At 37.5% G+C, this 18974-nt stretch overlaps 1 protein-coding gene across 2 annotated transcripts in view; it reads left to right on the top strand.

Moving 5' to 3' along the window:
- Positions 1-321: 321 nt before the first annotated feature.
- MAP2K4 (mitogen-activated protein kinase kinase 4) overlaps positions 322-18974 on the top strand; it is a 111957-nt gene continuing 93304 nt past the window's right edge. The window contains exons 1-2 of one of the 2 annotated variants that reach the window (XM_028534151.2): positions 322-481; positions 9049-9081. In XM_028534151.2, the coding sequence (XP_028389952.1) occupies positions 367-481; positions 9049-9081 (148 nt within the window). In that variant the 5' untranslated portion in view covers positions 322-366. The remainder of the gene's footprint in view (positions 482-9048; positions 9082-18974) is intronic. The other variant, XM_028534152.2, reaches the window with a different exon arrangement.

Here is an 18974-nt window from a genome sequence, read left to right as displayed (position 1 = left end):
GGAATCGCTTTCAGCTTTACCATTCTGATTTTGGGTTTGAGATCCAACAAGTGGGTTCTTAAATTTCTGGGCAAGCTACGCACCTTTTTGTTGCCCCAAATGCACACACACTCCTAATTCTGCAAACCGCCTTTATGCCCCGTAGCACAGGTGCCGAACTTTTGCCTGCCTGACTGCCTTTGGGTCAGCACCTGCGACCTGGGCAGTTCCAGGCTCAGCTTCTGGTGCACCCCCGCGTAGGGCTCCCGCGGGGGCGTGCCGGGGGCGGGGCCAGGACCGGCGGAGGCCGCGCCCCTCGCCGGAGCGAGAGGCTGAGCTTGCTGCATTGCAGCCGCCGCGGCGCCGCTCGGCTCCTCACTCCCAACAATGGCGGCTTCGAGCCCGAGCGGCGGTGGCGGCTCCGGGGGTGGCAGCGGCAGCGGCACCCCGGGCCCCGTAGGGTCCCCGGCGCCGGGCCACCCGGCCGTCAGCAGCATGCAGGGTAAGGAACGCGGCAGCGCGGAGACCCCGGCTCCCTGGCGCGGCCGTCGGCGTCGTCGCGGCCTGTCCCCGCCGCCGCGGACGCCCCCGGACCCGGCTGAGGAAGCCACCGGAGCCGCCCGCGCCCTCCTCGCTCCTTCGCTCGCGGCTTCGTGCCCCGGGCCGGCCGCCTAGGGCTCGACCCGGATCCGGGCTGGGACCCGCTCAGGCTCCGGTCGCGGCCTCCGCCTGTGTTCGGCCCCTGGGCCCTGCCCGACTCCCCCGCGGGTCGGCGGGGCCCACCTGGCCCGACCGGTCCCCGCGGCGCCCCGGTAGCGGCCAGGGCTTACCTGGCGCGCGCCCCGCCCGCGTTTCCGGGAACGCGCGGGCTTGGGCTGCGGCGGGCGGGCGGGCGGTGTCGCGGGGCCTGGCTCCGTGTCCCGCCTCTGCTCAGGTAGGCGGTGGCGGTGTCCGGGCCCAGCGCCCCTCGGCCCCGCGCCCGAGCTCCGCTCTCCACTGCCTCAGTGGGCCCTCTCAGGGCCATCTTGGGTTCCTTCCCGGCACAGCTGCGGCCAGACCACCGAGTTGACCTCGGCTGCGCGGTCGTGTTGGACCCTGCATTCCCAAACTTCTGCAGGGTTGCTGTGAGCTGGGAGGAGCAGGGTTTGCTGAGGTCCGAGCCACCTGGAAGGTAGTTAGACAGCCATTGGCCTGGGAGAAGCCATTTGTTCCGGGCCAAGGATGTCTGTGTTAGCATTGCATACAGAAATAACAACAGTAATAACGAGTGGATTCGGTTTAAATGGAGAGATACAGGAAGTAGAAAGGCACGAGTCAAGGTGGCACTGTGGAGTGTCTGGACATCTCAGGCAGCTCTCCTAATTAATGGCTTTTACCACTGGGACTGTTTGTTAGGCTTGGTGTGGCTCTTGACCGGGGGTCCTGTGAAAAGACCAGGCCTTAGCCCATTAGGGATCATTCATTTCCTAAGTTAACCGGGGGATTTCGAGTAGCAATGCTATTTTTAAAAGGGAATCTCAGAAATCTTTTGACAACTTTAGCAAACTGCTTAGTTAAATGATTAGCAGAATTAGTTGGAGTACCCTTGGTAGTGACCAAAGTGTTCTTTGATTAAAATCTTCCTAAAGTCCCCCTTGATCTGTCATAACTGTGTGTCTAGTTAGGTTCTGCATTTATTGAATATTTAGTATTTATGAGAATGTGTGTGATTTATGAAGCAGAGACAGGATTATATGCATTTTTATAATCCTGTCACCCTCCCCATAATTTTAATATACATAAAGAACAGTGATATATAAAAAGGGTGATGTCAGAGCTCAGAGGACACTTTCTCTGCAGGCCCTCAGATAATTAATTCCAATCGAATTAGTTATTGGAAGCTGCTGTGTTGCAAAGCACAGTATACAGTCGAAGAACAATTTGGGTTTTCTGATCTTACAGCTTTACAGCCTAGTTGTTGGTGGTGGGGAAATGAAACAGCAGAATAACAGTTTAGGATTGTATTGTTTATGCCAAATGGGTGACATAAAATAATGTCAGGTTTTTTTTTGGGGGGGGGGTAAGGAAATTGGTAGTTTGAAAAAGCTGTATAAATTTTTTTTTCCAGAAAAAAATTATTGAACATTTGCTCAGTGCCAGCCACAGTACTCTAGTACTGACTGGGTTTACAGAAAAGAGTGAATACAATTACTGCTGGAGAAAAGTGTTAGGAAGGTAACGAGCTGGGTTTTGTGATAGATGATAATAGGGGAGAAGGCAAACTGCTTTGATGAGATGGTCAAGGAAGACCCATCTGGGGGGATGATTCTCTTATGGTAAAGAAGAGAGTTCTAAGCAGAAGAAACTGGTGTGAAGGTTCCAAAATGGGAAAGAGTTTGGAATGTTCTAGGAATGCAAAGAAAGTCATTGAGGTTAGGAATTATTCTGTTACTCTCCATTCTCCTCCCCCACCCCTGTGTTTGTATGCCTACTAAGCAAAACTTTCTATTAAGCTAAATTCATTTTAAAAGGGAGAAGGAGGACATCAAACTTTTCTCTGAATTATGGGTGATTTTTTAAAATCAATACTGTGTATAGCCTTGATTGATTCAGGAACATGTTAGTTATATCTGTTTTTTAACCTCTTTTGATTACCCAGAATAAAGAGAATTGCTTGAAATTCTCAGGATATTGTCTAGCTGAGTTTAGGTTGTAAAGCATCAGCTTAAGCAGTAATTTTGGATCTCTCTTTTTTGCTCGTTTTGTAATATTAGAGCCTAGCCTCCAGTGCTTCATCTACCAAAGGCCTTTGGCTTTAGATCAAACCTCACAGAAGTGGTCCTTGTATTTCTACCCTCTTCAGACAGTCTGCTTCTACTTGCCATCCAGCACTGCCTTTCTGGGAGTTTGTAATGACCATGCTGTTTTGAACAGGATATAATGGGAGACGTTTCATAGAACAGATATCTGAATTACTTCTGGGTGATCAGCACTGTGTGGGGCATTGGATAACCTTGCACACCTTTTTAATATTTCCCAGCTTGGACCACTCTGATGTTTGTGGCTCAAGAGTGATCCAGATTGGGAAATAATGTTTTCTTAATACAATGCTTAACAGCCAGAGCTTTGGAGGCCTGGATTTGAATCCCCTCATCAGGACTTAAGATTTTTGTGACTGTGGGCAAGATATTTAACCTCTGCAAGCCTCAGTTTCTCAATTGGAAAGCAGGAATATTGCTTACCCCATGGGTACTTTTGAGAATGCATGTGAAGCGTGGGCTGGCATGTAATCAGGATGCTATTATACATGTTAGCCATCATTATTGGTAATAACAGTTCTGTTATTTATTAATAATCTCCTTAATAGTCTCTTTCATTATTAGTAGATGAGTCCCTAACCCCTCATGATCCACTCAGTTCCTTTAGCTTCCTTTTTAATGTGCCCTGTCCTTCTCTCTAACCTGTTGATTTCCATTTTTTATTATCTACCCAGATTCAATTTACTATTCTGCCATGTACAAGCTCTGTGACATTGGGAAAATTACCCACCTTTTCTGAACTCTGAGTATTTCATCTGTTAAAATAGGAATAATACCTACCTTATAGGGCAGTTTATGAGAATCACATTATTAGATGAATGCGTTTGAAAGTGCTTTGGAAAATATAAAATATCAGTATACAAGAACTGTTATTACAGATGGTTACCTGCTTTAGTAACTAGTCACTTAAAATGTAATAGATTTAAAAGATCTCATGAACACAAGAAGTTAAATTCATTATAGAAGACAAAGCAGGGAAAAATAAAACTTTTCCTTAAACTTTATACAGGTAGTTAAGAAATGTCAGTTTTTTTAAAACTTAAAAAAAAATGGTCGGAATCTATAATTGATTCTGAAAAACATGGAGGCATTTGTAAAGTACGCTATAAGAAAAATAATATATGTTGTAGGTTCCTCTGATTTTCTTAATATGCTAATCTAAAGAGTTACTCTTTTTAGGTTTCAAATATAGATGTGTAACAGAAAACTTATGGACTTACCTATCTACCCTCAGCTGAACATTTTATAAATATCAATTTAAGTGAAAATAGGATAGTGTAATTCTACATACAAAGCCTTTCAAGTGTAATGAAGTATATCCATTGAGAAAAAGCAAAAAGATTTAAAATCAATATACTTTTTTTCTCCCAATAATATTGGAGTATATACAACATGTATGAGACACCCTGTATGTAGTTATATTGGACTATTTATTCACCAAGAACCATAAGAGGGTGACTTTATGTTAATTTTAAAGAATTGTATAGACATTGTACATACATAATTCTAAATCCTAGAATTGCTTACCTTCCCAGTTTGTTGCATGCTATTTCTTTTACCATTTATTTGATATAACCTGATACAAGTCCAGCTCAGAAAAAACAGTCCCCTCTGAAAGCATATATTGCATTACACTGTGTTCCACTAAAAATGAGAGCAACTCTAGGGTTAAAATTTAAAAAGCAGAAAAATACATCACTTTCAGGATACTTCTTTTGTCATATTTTCCTTTAAAGCATCTTATCAGAGTGGATGTGTGCTGAAACTCGTTGAAGGTGTGATACTAGTTAACCCTGTATTTTTTGAGTCATGTCTTCTTTTTCCGTGTTCTAGCTTTTTAAATTTTTTATTCTATTTCTTCCACCTCTTTTGAGAAGCTGGATAAATTTGGTCCAGTAGCATGTTCCTTATTTTTCAGGGTCTGGATATCATAGCCAATTCCATCACTCATAATTTAGGTCAGTTTCCTTTGCAATCTCCATCTCTAGAAGATAGAAACGGCCCAGGTGATACAGCCTGAGAAACTTGAATTCAGACTTAAAAAGGAAAACTAATAGTGAACAGCTCTTTTTCTCTATCCTTACCTAATTTGATGCTTGTATGTATCCTTTAAAGGTAGTTGGGCGTAGTCCCCTTACATAGATCTGGGAACTGACATTGAAATTAAGTAATTTGCCCTGGTACAGGTAGGTTTTAATCCACCTGTATTTAATCTAGCTGATAGCCTTTGCTTTTCTTAGTACTCTGCTACACAGGCTCACAGAGTTCTCTGAGCTCTCTTTTAGTCATTTCAGCCATCGAGGGCTGAGAGAAGACTCTTTGCCAGAAGTGATGCAGATTCAGAAATAGAAGAGAGAGATTATTTTAGGTTTCAGTTAAAGGGTGGAAACTCTCAGCATCCAGCCACATTTAGGTTAATTTTGGAGTCTTAGTGCTTCCTGATGCTCCTGTATGTTCTAAATAGAGCTCTAAACATGCTGGAGGTTTTACACTGGTATTTTGTATTTGGAGGCATTTTGATTAGAAATTTACAAGTAAGTAGGAAACTTTAATTAGGCCTTGAGGCCCAAGAGGCCAGTGTAGATATGCAAGGTAATAGATCTCTTTGTACACTATGCCTAATATATAAAAGGGACACATTTAGCATAAGAGTTAATAACATACGTTGCCATCCTGGATACATCTGCCATCTGGGCAAATTACTCTCCTTGCCAATGGGCATGGGTTAGCTTCTATTCCTTTCCCCCCAACTCCAGAAAGTCTTCATGTGTTTCTTTATACTTTCAGCTTCGTTGGGAATTAATGGATACTCATAGAAAGGATTCAAGGACAAAGAGTGGTAAGATTGGCCTAATTTGTGGCTACACAGTGAAAGGGAGCATTAGTCAATAGTTAAACACAAGTCAAGATGGACTTTTTGAAAAAAATAACAGTCATATCATACACAGCTTGATTGTTGAAGCTCAGCACATCATTCTCCACCACAGGGAGAGACACAGCAGCCTTTTCAAGCTGCATTTCATCTTACCAACAATCAGATAAAAATTTAAGACAGGGAAACAAGATAAATGTTGCCAAATATAGCTCTGCTATGTATTTGACATGCCTGTGTCTGTTCATTGCCTGGCTTTGCTAAAATGTAAGAGACATGAAGGGGTTCCCCTGATGTATTTGCCAGTATCCCTGATATCTGGGTTAGTTTCCAGTGGGGGGACGGAGGTGGGGTATTCTTTTTTTTGGAGTTGTTAAAGTCCTCAGGCAGTGTCGAGGCAGGGCTGTAGCAGAAATGCGGAGGTTTGGTGGGGATTCCCCTACCCTCTGGAGTTCTTTTCTTTTAACTGTCTTAAGATGGCTGAAGAGAATGAAGGGAGAGAGAGGGACTGGTTTTGCATAGGTTAAGCTGGTCTGGCAGGGAAGGTGCCATAATCACTGCTCACCTGGGGGAGAGACCAGGAATAATGACTATGAAAATATTCACCTACTTTATTCCAGGGTTTCTGTTGGACATTTTAGACAGATTGCCTTATTTAATCACCACAAAACACTTTTGGGTATTATTATTCTATGGTACAGATGAGAAAATTGAGGCTTATAGAAGTTAGTCTCTCCATGGGCGTACTAGGGTTAATTGAAAAGGTTTGAGATGATAACAGAGCATTAAAGTTACATAACCAGAAAAAATAAGAGTCACTGGCCACAGGGAGGAAGAAGAACTGGCATATTTGATTAGTACTTACCAAATTATGAATGGTTCTGGATGATGCATACAACCTGGAATTACTAAATTAAGGTGGCTCCCTTTTAAGCATGGGAAAAGTGAAGTAAGGAAAGCTAAAGAAATAGCAGCAGGAAGTCTTTTGGGGCTCACTCTAAGTACAATGGAAACAGGCATTTTGGGCAAGCTTAGATAAATTCTTAGATATTAGAACTATAATGATGTACTATGAGTAATTTTGCAATTTAAGACATGTTAACATTTTGAGGTTAAAGCTTTAAAGTGACAAACAACTAAACTCCTTGTGCTTGTCTCAGAGGAAGACTTGGCGGCTTGGCCTGTGGCGCAGGTGGCAAACGCAAGGCCCACAGGCCGAATCTAGCCCTCCACCTTGTTTTATCCAGCCAGCACCTTGTTAAGGAGTAGTTACATTTATACAGCCCTAAAATTACATCTGGGTGAAAATGAGTTTGACACCCCTGGTCTAGAAAGATTTAGCTAAATAGTTTATCTGATTTGATTGTTAAGATTGAATGGAATTTTAAAGAAAAGGTGAGCCATTATGTTATTATGAGTCTGTTTACTTGGTTACTTCCTCCATAATTAGGTAAAAAGTGCAAGTCTGTAGTTTTGCTTTGTGAATTTCACTCCCTCCCTTTTGAGCTGCTTGCATTGATACTGTACTGGCAGAACTTGAAGTTTTGAGAATTTTAAAGTACTTAAAAACATGGGTTTATCTTCTGAGTGTTAGAGCAGTAATTGGTGACATTCTAACATTCTAGTTTATCTACACCTTTATAATTTGTTTCTATTTATTATGTTTTGTCCTGTAACTTATTTTTATACAAACGTATGTACAGATCCAACTCATTCTTTTTCAAACTTTTCAAATTTATTTTTCTTGCTCCTTTCCCCATTCATGTTGCTATTTTGTTCACCTTTTCTCTCATCTTTTATTTTTGCTACTTAGTAGCAACTGGTGCCTGTATTTAGAACTAAAAAGAGAAGAGTAACTATTGCCTTACAATTGTTTCATTAACTTCCTCTCTAGCTATGGTACAGGTGAACTTTCCCTTCCTTCTAGTGGGAGTGGGTGGGAGCCTGGCTTTGGACCCCTGGCTCAGGCTCCTCTGCTCTCTGTCCCACTGCTGCTTCCAAAGAGCCAGTTCCCTTTCCTCCTGACTTGTCGCTGGCTTTGCTTGGCCGGAGGCTTGCTGGCTTTTAGTTTCTTCGGTTTCTAAGCATGGATTTCTAAGACCCATGGATCTTTTAGCTGGCTTTTAGTTGCTTCGGTTTCTAAGACCCATGGATCTTTGACTTTTGTTCTTCCTGAAGTCTTCGTGCTGCTGGTCTGGTAGAGCACGAATTGAGCTTTAGTGAAAGTGTCTGTGCCCTGCCTCCAGGTGTGCCCCCAGTACCTCTGTCCTATGAAATCTTGCCATTTGTGTCATTAGGAAGTAAACAGTGGGTTGGTTACTTTTGTGCACCAAAGTAACCTTCATGTCACAGTAGTTACATTAGCATTTTCAAGTTTTCTACAAAAAGATGATACCCTTATCTACTTAAATCCCAAACATTTTGATAACTAGATGGGAGAGATTGCTTAGTCATATTCTTCCTTTAGTCCTGGTTCTTTTTCATACAAGTTTTGATGGAATTTGTATAAATACAAGCTTGAGTGATACTCATTCTAAGTGTACTCTCTCCAGTTTGTTTCCCAAAGTAGTAATAAGCAAAGGCATATATAGACTTCTAAGAATACCAGCTATTTACCCAATGAACTAAGGGGGTGAAAGAAAATTTTGAGAAAACTGTTGTTTTAAACAGCTTATTTTACTGGGTGTATTTTACAAAAAAATTACATCTGTGTACACTGTATGCATAAGGGACAATGAGATTCAACTGGATTTAGAAAATGTGTCCATGTTTCACAGTTTTCTTTATAACTAAACTCCTGCTCTATCTTATCATTCCTAGGGACATGGTCTTTTATTTATTTATTTATTTATTTAAATTAGGCCTACTCGAGGAGAATTTCAGCACCTCTCAGTAGTTCATTGTCTTATTATTTGGAGGTAGCTGACTAGAAAATGTTTAGGTTCACAATTTATGAACTACTAAAGCTTTTGAATCCTAGTTAGTAATTAATCATGAATAGTTTAAGTCAGTAATTTGAGTTAGTAAAATAGCTTGTAATATTCTGAATTTGTAGGTTGAAAGAATTGACAAATCTATCTCAAAAATTATTCTTCGTTTCCGAGGGCTAATAGCTGCTTTGTTTTGTTTTTTAATCGAATAGAATATGAAAATAAAGGTAAAGACAATGTAACTTTTATAATGTAAACTGGATTTCAATTCTATAATAAAGTATATCTATATCAGAAAAGGCCAAATTATTAAAGAAATGTGTTATATCTGTGATGGTGGGGGTTATGTGATTTGAACTGTTCTTAAATTTGTTTTATTCAAATTGTTATATAAAAATGCAATGTCATGTTCTAATTTTGGTTTGTTTGATTTACAGTAAATGAACTGGAATTATCTCTTTTACTTTAGGCTTTCAGATAAACTTCTGTGAAAAGGCACAAAGTAAGCTACACATTTTATGATACTATGCTACTTATTTTTTTCATATCCATCTTGGTATTGGGAATGTGTCTACTATTGTTTTAACTAACCAACCATGGCAATTTTACATTAAAAGAGCTTCCATTTTTCATTCTTTTTCCAAATGCAAAAAAATTTGTTGTTATATTCTCATTTTTGTTTGAAATAGAAGAAAGACATACACATTCTAATGTATATGTATATGGAAAGATTTATATGTATATTTGGATGTATATAGGCATAGAAAGAAAACTAGCTTTGGAAAGATGTGTATGGGTATATAAAGGTGTATATAGGTGTTCGTGTGTAGATAGGAGTACATACATAGGCAGTCATACCTAACTATGATTTAAGTCACAAGTTGAGGTAAGTTCACTTTTAAGATTTTAGTACAAAAAGTATACAACTGTATTAGAGGTCTCATGCTCTAAAATTAATTTATTTAAGCCATACATTTAATGCATTTTATTACTTTTTTCTTTAAAACAAAACCCACTTTCTTCTTCCTGCCTCCCATCACCCCCCATTAGAAACCAGTGTATTATATTCAAACACTAGTCCTCGTAAAATACAGAATATGTTTTTTATTAAAAAGCAAAATTTGTAAAGCTAAAAGAAATGCATTCTAAGCTTAAATATCACTGTATAAAATGCAGTTTTAAAAAATCTCAACTCAAGGAGACTATTCTACAGTTAACATAAAAGGATCCCAAAATATAATGTAACTAGTTTCATCTTCTGCTTATCTATTTATAGAGTGGGGAAGAATGATGACCACTTTTCTATATATATTAGTCTTCTTTCCTCAGCCTTATTGAAATATAATTGATATATAACATTGTGTAAACTTAGTGTGTACAATGTGATGATTTGACACACTTATATGTTGTGAAATGATAACAACAATAAGGTTAGTTAACACTTCCATAACCTCACATAATTATTTTTTTGTGAACATTTAAGATTTATTCTTTTAGCAACTTTTAAGCATACAATACAACATTATTAGCCGTAGTTAGCATGCTGTACACTTTAGATCCCCTGATAGGTATCGTTCTTATTAAGAAAGTTAGTTCAAAGGAAACAGTTTAACCTGGAGAAAACATTTCTGTTTCTAAATTTTTTGATGAAGCCAAATACTTAATTTCTGTTGGTTGCACACTGTGACTTCCTTTGAAATGTAGTTAACAACGATTTATTTCTTGAGTGGTTCACCCATGATGTAAATATATAATGAATAATAGAATGGGATACCTACATCCTGGGTTAATTTTTTTTAGCTGGTCCATTATTACCATCCTTCTCTTATCTTAAATTAAAAATAGTATATAATTCCCTCTACAATGAACATATATATGATACATATGTAATGAAGTTACAACTATTTTATGCTAGCTTTTAATTTTAACATTTACTATGAAAATTTTTAGCATTCATTTACCTTTTAGTATAAAATATTTCTGTTTAGTATTTAATTTAATTTTTAATTTTTATATATTGACATGAAATTAAAGAAAAATCCCAGTGTTTTTAAAATTTAAAACTGCATACACATTGTTGCCTTTTTTGTCTTAGTTCTATTGTGGACATAAAATAAGAGAAATGTATTGATTTTTGTTAAGTTTAAAATTGTATACAATGTCTATAAATAGCTTTGTAGGTAGATTAAAAATGCCATTAGATTGTTTAAATGGCCCTGTCCCTGTCCCATTATTATAGAAATAACAGGTTTGCAGTGTTATCTCCTTCAGTACACATGAAAGAATCTTAACACAGGAGCGTATATAGTCCCACTTTGATGCTTGCTTTGGGTTGCCTTCACTACCTTGTTGTACTGTGACTGCTTTCTCACATCTCCCTTTTTATTTCTTCCTCTCTTTATTTTCCAGCTTTTGGGATTCAACACAGTTCTATACATTAATTCACAAAGCACATATTTGACACAGGTACTATAAAGTGAGGAAGATTACGGGTACAGAAATGAATAGAATTGGTCCCTGCTCTTGGTGTACGCCTGCTGCAGTGGGCGAGAGTTGATCCTTTGTTGGTTGTTAAGTGTTCAAAGTACTGATGTTACTGATTGATGAGTAGCTGAACCCAGAGTGAGATGGTGCAGGGGCAGATGTGTGCTGGGCACCTTTGCTCCTGTTGTTCTGTTGTGAGAAGAAGCATGAGTGGTGCTCTGGGTCTCATGATAGCTTCTTTCCTGCCTGGAGACCATGGCTCGGTGATCCAGCAATGGGCCTGCCCTGCTGTAGAGTTAAGTAGAGGTGTCTGTGCTGGTTGGGGCTTCAGTGGAAGACTTTAGAAGAGGGAACACACGTGTGAGGAAGGGTTGGAGCTGGTATGTTGGTAGGGATGGCTGGCTGTAAGTTGACAGCATTTCTTTTTGCATTTTTGGTACTGTATTTTAGGATAAGTTTTCAGTTGCTTACATATATTAAACATTTTTTTCCAAAACTGGTCTGGTGATTGACAAGTCTTAAAAGTTAAAACTGCTATTTTGTAATGTTTGCAGACAGTCTGTCTTTCAGTTTGCTCTGGAATATAGATATGAACTTGATGTTAAAAGTTGTCACTTAGTTCTTTAAAAATAGAGGGCTTGGAATTACCGAAGCATTGTGTTTTCATTTATTAGGACACACTGTAGTGTCAGAATGTCTAATTTTATTCTAAGGTTTTTCAAAATTATCAGAAAAATTTATAGTATTTAATTCATTAAAAATAATTGCACGGAGTGGGCCAAAGTAGGTTTACAGTTGTGAGTATGTGAAACAGTTTTTTCTTGTATTGTTTATTAATTATTATAGTGTTTTCCATATGAACAACTGTAAATCGACTTTTGTCCCACCTTGCGTATCATACAGTAGTTGTAGGAGGGGATGAGGCAGAAGAGAACAAAATTAAATATTGGTGAAGGTCCAGTACATTTGATACTGCTGCTTCAAAGGCTCAATTCTCCATCACAAATCAAAAAGACTTATTGTAAGATAATTCTGATGACTAATGGAAGCTCTGAAGGATTAATTTTTTTCCACTGTTTGACTTTCACATAGTTTTTGTTTTTTATATTGCTACATCACTATTCCAATCAGTTTATTATAATTGCCTGTTGTAAGTTAGTGGAGTTTTATTGGAGATGTGTGTGTAGGTACTTACACACACAAGCTAATAGTGTGAGATTACATATTTAATTTTGGAATCGGATTTTTATAGAAATTCAATAAAAATCCACTTTGCACCTCATGGTCTTTTTATCAATTGTAGTTTGTACATTTACTTGCTTTTTGATTTTTTAAATATATATGTTTGAGATGATATGTATTTAAGATAATAAGTAATAAATAAAGTTATAATTATTTAAAAAGGTGTTATATTTCTTTTAACACTGTTGGATCATTGAACTTTTCTGAAATCTGAATGTAAGACAACTTAAGGGAAAAACATTCTTTACCATGTAGAACAACATTTAGAAGGTTGATTAATTTATCATTTGAAAATAATAATTTTGTACTTGTAAAGGTATTTGTATGAGCTATGACCAAGTTTGGATTACCATATCTTAGTGGTTTTAATGAGCTAACTTGTAAACATTCTTTAGGATATGATTTACTTTGCTTTATAAAACCAGTTTTTCAAAGGGAGTAGTAGATTTGCCTAGAAACAAAGTTTTTGAGAAATTCTTTTATAAATGTCAAATTTACTTTAGTGTATCAGCATTCTGATTTTTTATTTAGAGGGGAATTATGGTCCGTTAAGGATTTGAGGGCATAGGAATTTTCCTAAGAAAATAACAGAACCCTGTGCTAATCTAAGTGAGACTAGTTAGCAGTTGGGCAAATAGTCTGTTAATAGTTTAGTTTTTACACAAGAGATCTTTAGCCCCCTTTTTCCCTTCTGTTCTGCAATGTATTTTTATCTTTTGGCTGTAGAGTTCTTGAGTGCTACAGACAAGTTTGGATAGTGTTGAATTTTTCTGTAGCTTTGGCTTTTACACTTTTGGTAGCTTTTAGTGGCCTTTAAAAATTGTTTTACTTGGGAATGTTTGCATAGCAAGGGGATCTTTATTTAGAAAATTACATGCTCTAGAGGTGACTGGTATCCTGGAAGTGCTAATAGAAATTAGGTAGTGGTCACTTTTGGAGAAAAAATGGAGGTATCCTAATGACAGGTTCTCACTTCATTGTGAAACTACAAGGTAAGTGCCCCTAATTGTTTTTAAATAGGTAATAATTAAAAGGAAACAATAAACAGGAGGATGGATGTTTCTTGAGTCTTTCTAGAAATTTGAGTATGTAATTAATATGTTTACTGACCTGATAAGAGATGTTTGTAAAAGAAGATGTTTTGCTTAAGAAGCGTTTTTGGCTTTGTTGGAGGTGGAGTATAAAAAGCCAGGGGAAGGGAGGAGTAGAGGAGAGGGACAGGCCATTCTGCATTTAAAATGAAGAGCTTAGAAAACTCAGCTGATTCAAATTTCAGTTTCCCATTTAATGTAGCAAAAGTCTACACCCAATGACTAATATTTTATTATTCGAAATTTTTAAAAGTCAGCTAAGTTTTTCAGCAATCCTAAGAAACAGAATGATCACATTTGCTACTGTTGGAGTTTAGCAAGGTTTATTTAAATTTGTATAGATCCTGAAGTAAGTTAAAATGAGACTTTTGTGGGATTTGCCATAAGCTCAACTAGCATCCAGTATATTTTCATCACTATCTTTGTGGGCCATGATAAACTGCCAATGGAAAGTCCATCTGCTTGGAAAACAGCTTTTGTATTAATCAAAACCCAAGAATGGTAGTAGTGGTATAGGCAGAGTCAAGATTTATGTAGTCCCCTTATACATTATACCATGCCAAGGGGAGGGTTGCCTAATTATCTTTTATCTTGGAAGTGGTAGAAACATTAATTTCTCCTGAAAAATGGGTTTTGATGCTAGAAGAAGGAAGGTTTCATTTTGAACAACTATAGTACCTTCAAAATCATTTGAGAAAGCCTGATGTGATAATTTTGAGCAAGAGAACAATTAGTGATTCACATTGCAGAAAATTTCCATTCAGCTACCAGTTAAACTTAACTCTTAACAGTGAAAGGGTAATTAAGAAAACTTGTGTGGTTGAATGGATATAGAGCAGAAATGATGTGGAAAATATCCAGAGTTTCCTAATTAAATCCCAAGTTAATCAAAGTGGTTTTTAATTTAGCTTATAAATTTAGGGTGATAGTTTTCAAACAAGGTGTTAGTAAGTAGTTGAATTATCACTACATAATTTTATGAGTGCTTTCAAAATCCAGACACAAGTGTCTAGATGAAAAGATGTGTACTAGACATGTTGGTGTTCATCTTCTCATTAGGGAGAATGAAGTGAACATTCATCAGAAATGAACGTCAAGTGTATTCAAGCATATTTACTCCCTTTTAGAGAACCTCTTATGTTAAATAAATGGAGGCACAAATGTGACAATTAACAAATGTATATGCACCACTCATGGTAAGAGGCACTGGTTCTTTAAAGGTGAATTAAATCTAGAGCCTACTCTGAAGAAGCTTATGTTTGAGATCTTGAACATGAGACAGACTATGTAGTAGTAATAATAATAGGTAACTTCTTTACTGTGTGTCAGATTTTGTTCTAAATACATCCTGTTCTAACTCCTTTAATTCTTACATCAACCTTATGAAGTAGGTAAAATAATTACTTAAACGAGAAAACTGAGGCATAGAAAGATTAAGTAAATTTTCCAGCCCTGGCTGGTGTAGCCCAGTGGATTGAGCTTGGGCTGAGAACGAAAGGGTCGCCGGTTCGATTCCCAGTCAAGGCACATACCTGGGTTGTAGGCCAGGTCCCCAGTGGGGGCCATGTGAAAGGCAACCACACATTGATGTTTCTCTCCATTTTTCTCCCTCCCTTCCCCTCTCTCTAAATAAACAAATAAAATCTTTAAATTTTTTTTTCCCCCAAAGTCATATAGTTAATGAGTGATAGAACTGTGTGACCTTGGTCTGGTCACAGATTACATGCTATGAACCATAGTGTTTTCTTGATTCTTGAAAGAAAGCGCTGGGCACTCATAGGAATGGTTTTTGAGGGGTGTTCACTTGCAAATGGTCATGAGATATAGACTTACCATTTCTATCATTTCTGATTTTCCTGAAGCCAGAGAGTTTCATAATGCTATCTGATAAGCCTGCCAGAATATTAAGTGGAAAGATTTATTCTTGTGCCACGGAAGCTAAGGGACATAGTGGATCTGTCACTAGGGGAACATGTTTAATAAAATACCCAGAATCATTCTGGCAGAATAAATAAATCAACATTATTTAGACAGATGTGGAAAATCTTCAGATGGCTTATGTGCCTGGAAAACAGCTGATCAAGATCAGTAGATCAGGAGACTTGGTAGTCAGTGAACAAAGCAGCATAGCTCGCCATTGCATGAGGGCAGATTTGTATATGGACTCTCTTAACAATGAGTTGATGCTTTAAAAAAGAAAAAAATGTCTCTCCTACTTTCTTTTACTTAGGGGTAGAAGAGAGAAAATTATTTAATTAAAAAAACCCTTTTAATTATAGTAGTTTTCAAACACACAAAAAGAATAGTATAAGGAACTGCCATGTGCCCATTACATAGCAACAGTAACAACATGTGGCCAGGCTTCATTTGTTCCTCCTCCTGGCATCTGTCTCTCCTGAAATATCTTAAAGCTAATTCTGAGTGTCATTAATTTCATCCAGATATCTGTCAGTCACATATCTGCTAAGTGACAAAGACTCTTAAACACATAACCTCAGTGCCGTTATTACACCATTAAATAGATGAAACAATATTAGATAGCCACTCACTGTTCAGATTTCCTCAAATGCCTTACAGATGCTGTGTTTATAGTTGATTTGTTCAAGTTGAGATCTCAACATGGTCTACACACATTGCACTTGGTTGATATATCTCTTAAGGTATCTCTTAAGTTTCTTTAGATCTAAGAGTTGTTTCCTCTTCTCTCCATTCTTCTCGCCATTTATCTATTGAAAATATTGGGTCCTGTATTTTGTAACATTTTACACATTTTGGATATGGTTGATTATCCAGCTTCCTGATGTGATCCTTTTAGTAATTAGTGTTTTACATGTTCTTCTTTGTATTTCCTGTGAATTGGTAGCTGGATATAGAGGCTTGATCACATATGATTCCGTTTTTTGGCAGGAACACTTCCCAGGTAGAGCTGTGCATTTCTCGTTGCATCACATCAGGAAGCATGTGATTTCTGGTTGTTAGGACTGATCTGTGGGTTTAGGTGCTGTCACTGTAGGCTGCAGGGCCCTATCAGGCCCTGGTGGTCTGGCCACTATCAATGGTTTTTGTCTAAGTTAATTCTTTGATTAGGAACTGGTTAACTTTTGTTTCCAAACATTTGTGGGCTCTGCAATTAGTAGTTGTAGTCTGTCCCCACCCCACCCCTACACAAAAAAAAAAAGAGAGGAAGGAAAAGTTTTGTTTTTTGGGGGGCATACAATTGAATGCAAATTATAGAGTTAAGCATTGACCACCTCTGACTGAACTGCACCACTGTTGAAGGATGTGAAATTTTATGTATATATGCACACTACACACAAATGCACTTATTGTGATTTTTCTGTACTTTGAATTAAAACTGGATATTTATTTTTCATACTCTGGAATCTGAGTTGATCTAGTCATTAATCAGGGTTCTTTTTAACTTTTTAAAAATCTCTTAATTTCTGAAGATAATAAAACCATGTCAAATAATAATTCTTGACTTTTTTTTATGAAGTTGTAGAATCAGTGGGTATGTGAGACTAGTTCTGCTAAGGTAAGATCAAACCTTTACTGGAGTGCAGCTTTGTATATAATTTATATTTAGTGTTCAGAGTGCTCAGGGCCTTCGGGGCATTGCCTCCTCGGTACTTGGGGTCCAGAATTAGTCATTGGAAAACTCTCTGTGAGAATAGAGTAGGAATTCTTATTTAGAATATTAAATAAATAACCTGGTGAAATACTTGTGTTCCAGTTAGCAGTGACCTCTTCAGTGACCAGTAAATTTTTGTCCACAGGTTTAACTATTCACCCTTCAGTAGTACCAATTTCTTAATCAACTGTCCTTTTTCACTATTTCTATTCAGTCATCTATCTTGTAACTAAATTTCTCATGATATTCTAAAACTGACTTAATCTTGCACAAATGTAAGTAACAAATCAGAAATTTCAGTCACAGTACTCTCCTGTACTTATATATTCAGGAAGTAGATAGGATACAACAGACCCTCTTTGAGTGCAATTTACTCTTGATTAATATTATTTTATTCTAACCTTTTAAAAACCTAAATGTATAGTCCTGGCTGGGTAGTTTAGTGGGTTGGAGTGTCATCCTGTGTACCAAAAGGTTGTGGGTTCCATCCCCAGTTGGGTTGTGTACAGGAGGCAACCTATTGATATTTCATTCTCACAGTGATGTTTCTGTCTCTCTCCCCTCTCTCTACCCCCTCCCCACTCTCCCCCACTTTCTCCTTCCCTCTCCCCATCCCCCTTTCCTCTCAATCTAAAATCAATAAAAGCATATCCTTGGATGAGGATGAAAAAAACCCCCCCTCAATTTATAGAACCCATTTATGGGTAACGAATAGTACTTAACTGTGTTCACTAAGAAATAAAAGTGTTATTCACATCTTCATGATTTTTAAGTTGGGAGGTATAATTCAGTGGAGTTCAAAGAAACTATTCAGATGCTGGTGAGAGGAGTATAATAGTGCTTTGTGTAGAAGATGCTTATTCATTTTCTACCTGTTATTTGCTTTAGTAGTAACATAGTTGGATCTGAATTTAAATTTAGATTGCAAATCATTTAAAATTTCTTTAAAAAGATATATAGTATAATACAGCACTGAAATGGAAAAAGTTGAATATACAGAAGATTTTCACATGTCCTGTAACTTGAGACAGTGAAAAATGGCAAATATCTTTTTAAAAGCCAGAAGATGGCTAACTCATGTGTCATGAACTTCTATCAGTAAGGAACTTTTCTCTAAGTCAAAGCTTCCTGCTTTTTCAGGGAATCTACATAACTTCTAGTTATACATATTTTGATTGAGAAAAAAAATGAAGCAACAAATTAGACCTATCAAGAAATACAGATAAAACCCCCAATTGACATATCTGAGTGAATACTATTTGTCCTAACATTAAGTCAAAATTTAAGCTTGGATTATTCATTAATTCAGGAAATGCTTGAGTTCTTATTATATTACAGGTGCTGTTATATAAAATACTGTGTCACTGGACTGCTATATCTAATTTCCAGAGGTCAGAAGTCATCCAGACAAATACTAGGTTCTGAGTGTGGAGAATGTGTATGTCCAAATGGTGACTGTGTACCTAAAAGAAAGGGGTTGTTATATAGATATTATAAGATATTGACAACTAATTAAAAATTACAAAGTGTGGTTTTTGTGTTCCTTCTCTGCAGTTATTAAGTTATTACTAAACTATTGATGATGTTGTAGATTTGGGGAAGTCATCTTTGAAATAAAGCTTTACTTCTGCTTTAGGTAGGGCAGCCAGCCAGCTCCTAGAACAAAACAGTAACTAGCTCGCTGGATTGAGTGCAGGTTGTCTCCAGCCACAAATGGTCAGTAAAATTGAGCCTTATTGTTGTTTAAACGTGCTATTCAGTGGTAAAAGTTTATAGGAAGGCTTTCCAAATTACCTTAATTGAATTAAAAATATATGCAAAATTATGTGAATGAAAAAAATTGATTCCTTCTTTTGCCTTTCAGAATTCCTAAGGACATATGGTAAAAAGCAGGGTTATTATAGGTAAAGTTTTATATGGTCATGTGAATTTTTTGCTTTGGGAATA

This window comes from Phyllostomus discolor, chromosome 8, assembly GCF_004126475.2.
Source record: "Phyllostomus discolor isolate MPI-MPIP mPhyDis1 chromosome 8, mPhyDis1.pri.v3, whole genome shotgun sequence".
NCBI lineage: Eukaryota > Metazoa > Chordata > Mammalia > Chiroptera > Phyllostomidae > Phyllostomus > Phyllostomus discolor.
Note: the sequence above shows the minus strand (reverse complement) of the source record. Positions and strands in the feature narration are given on the sequence as shown.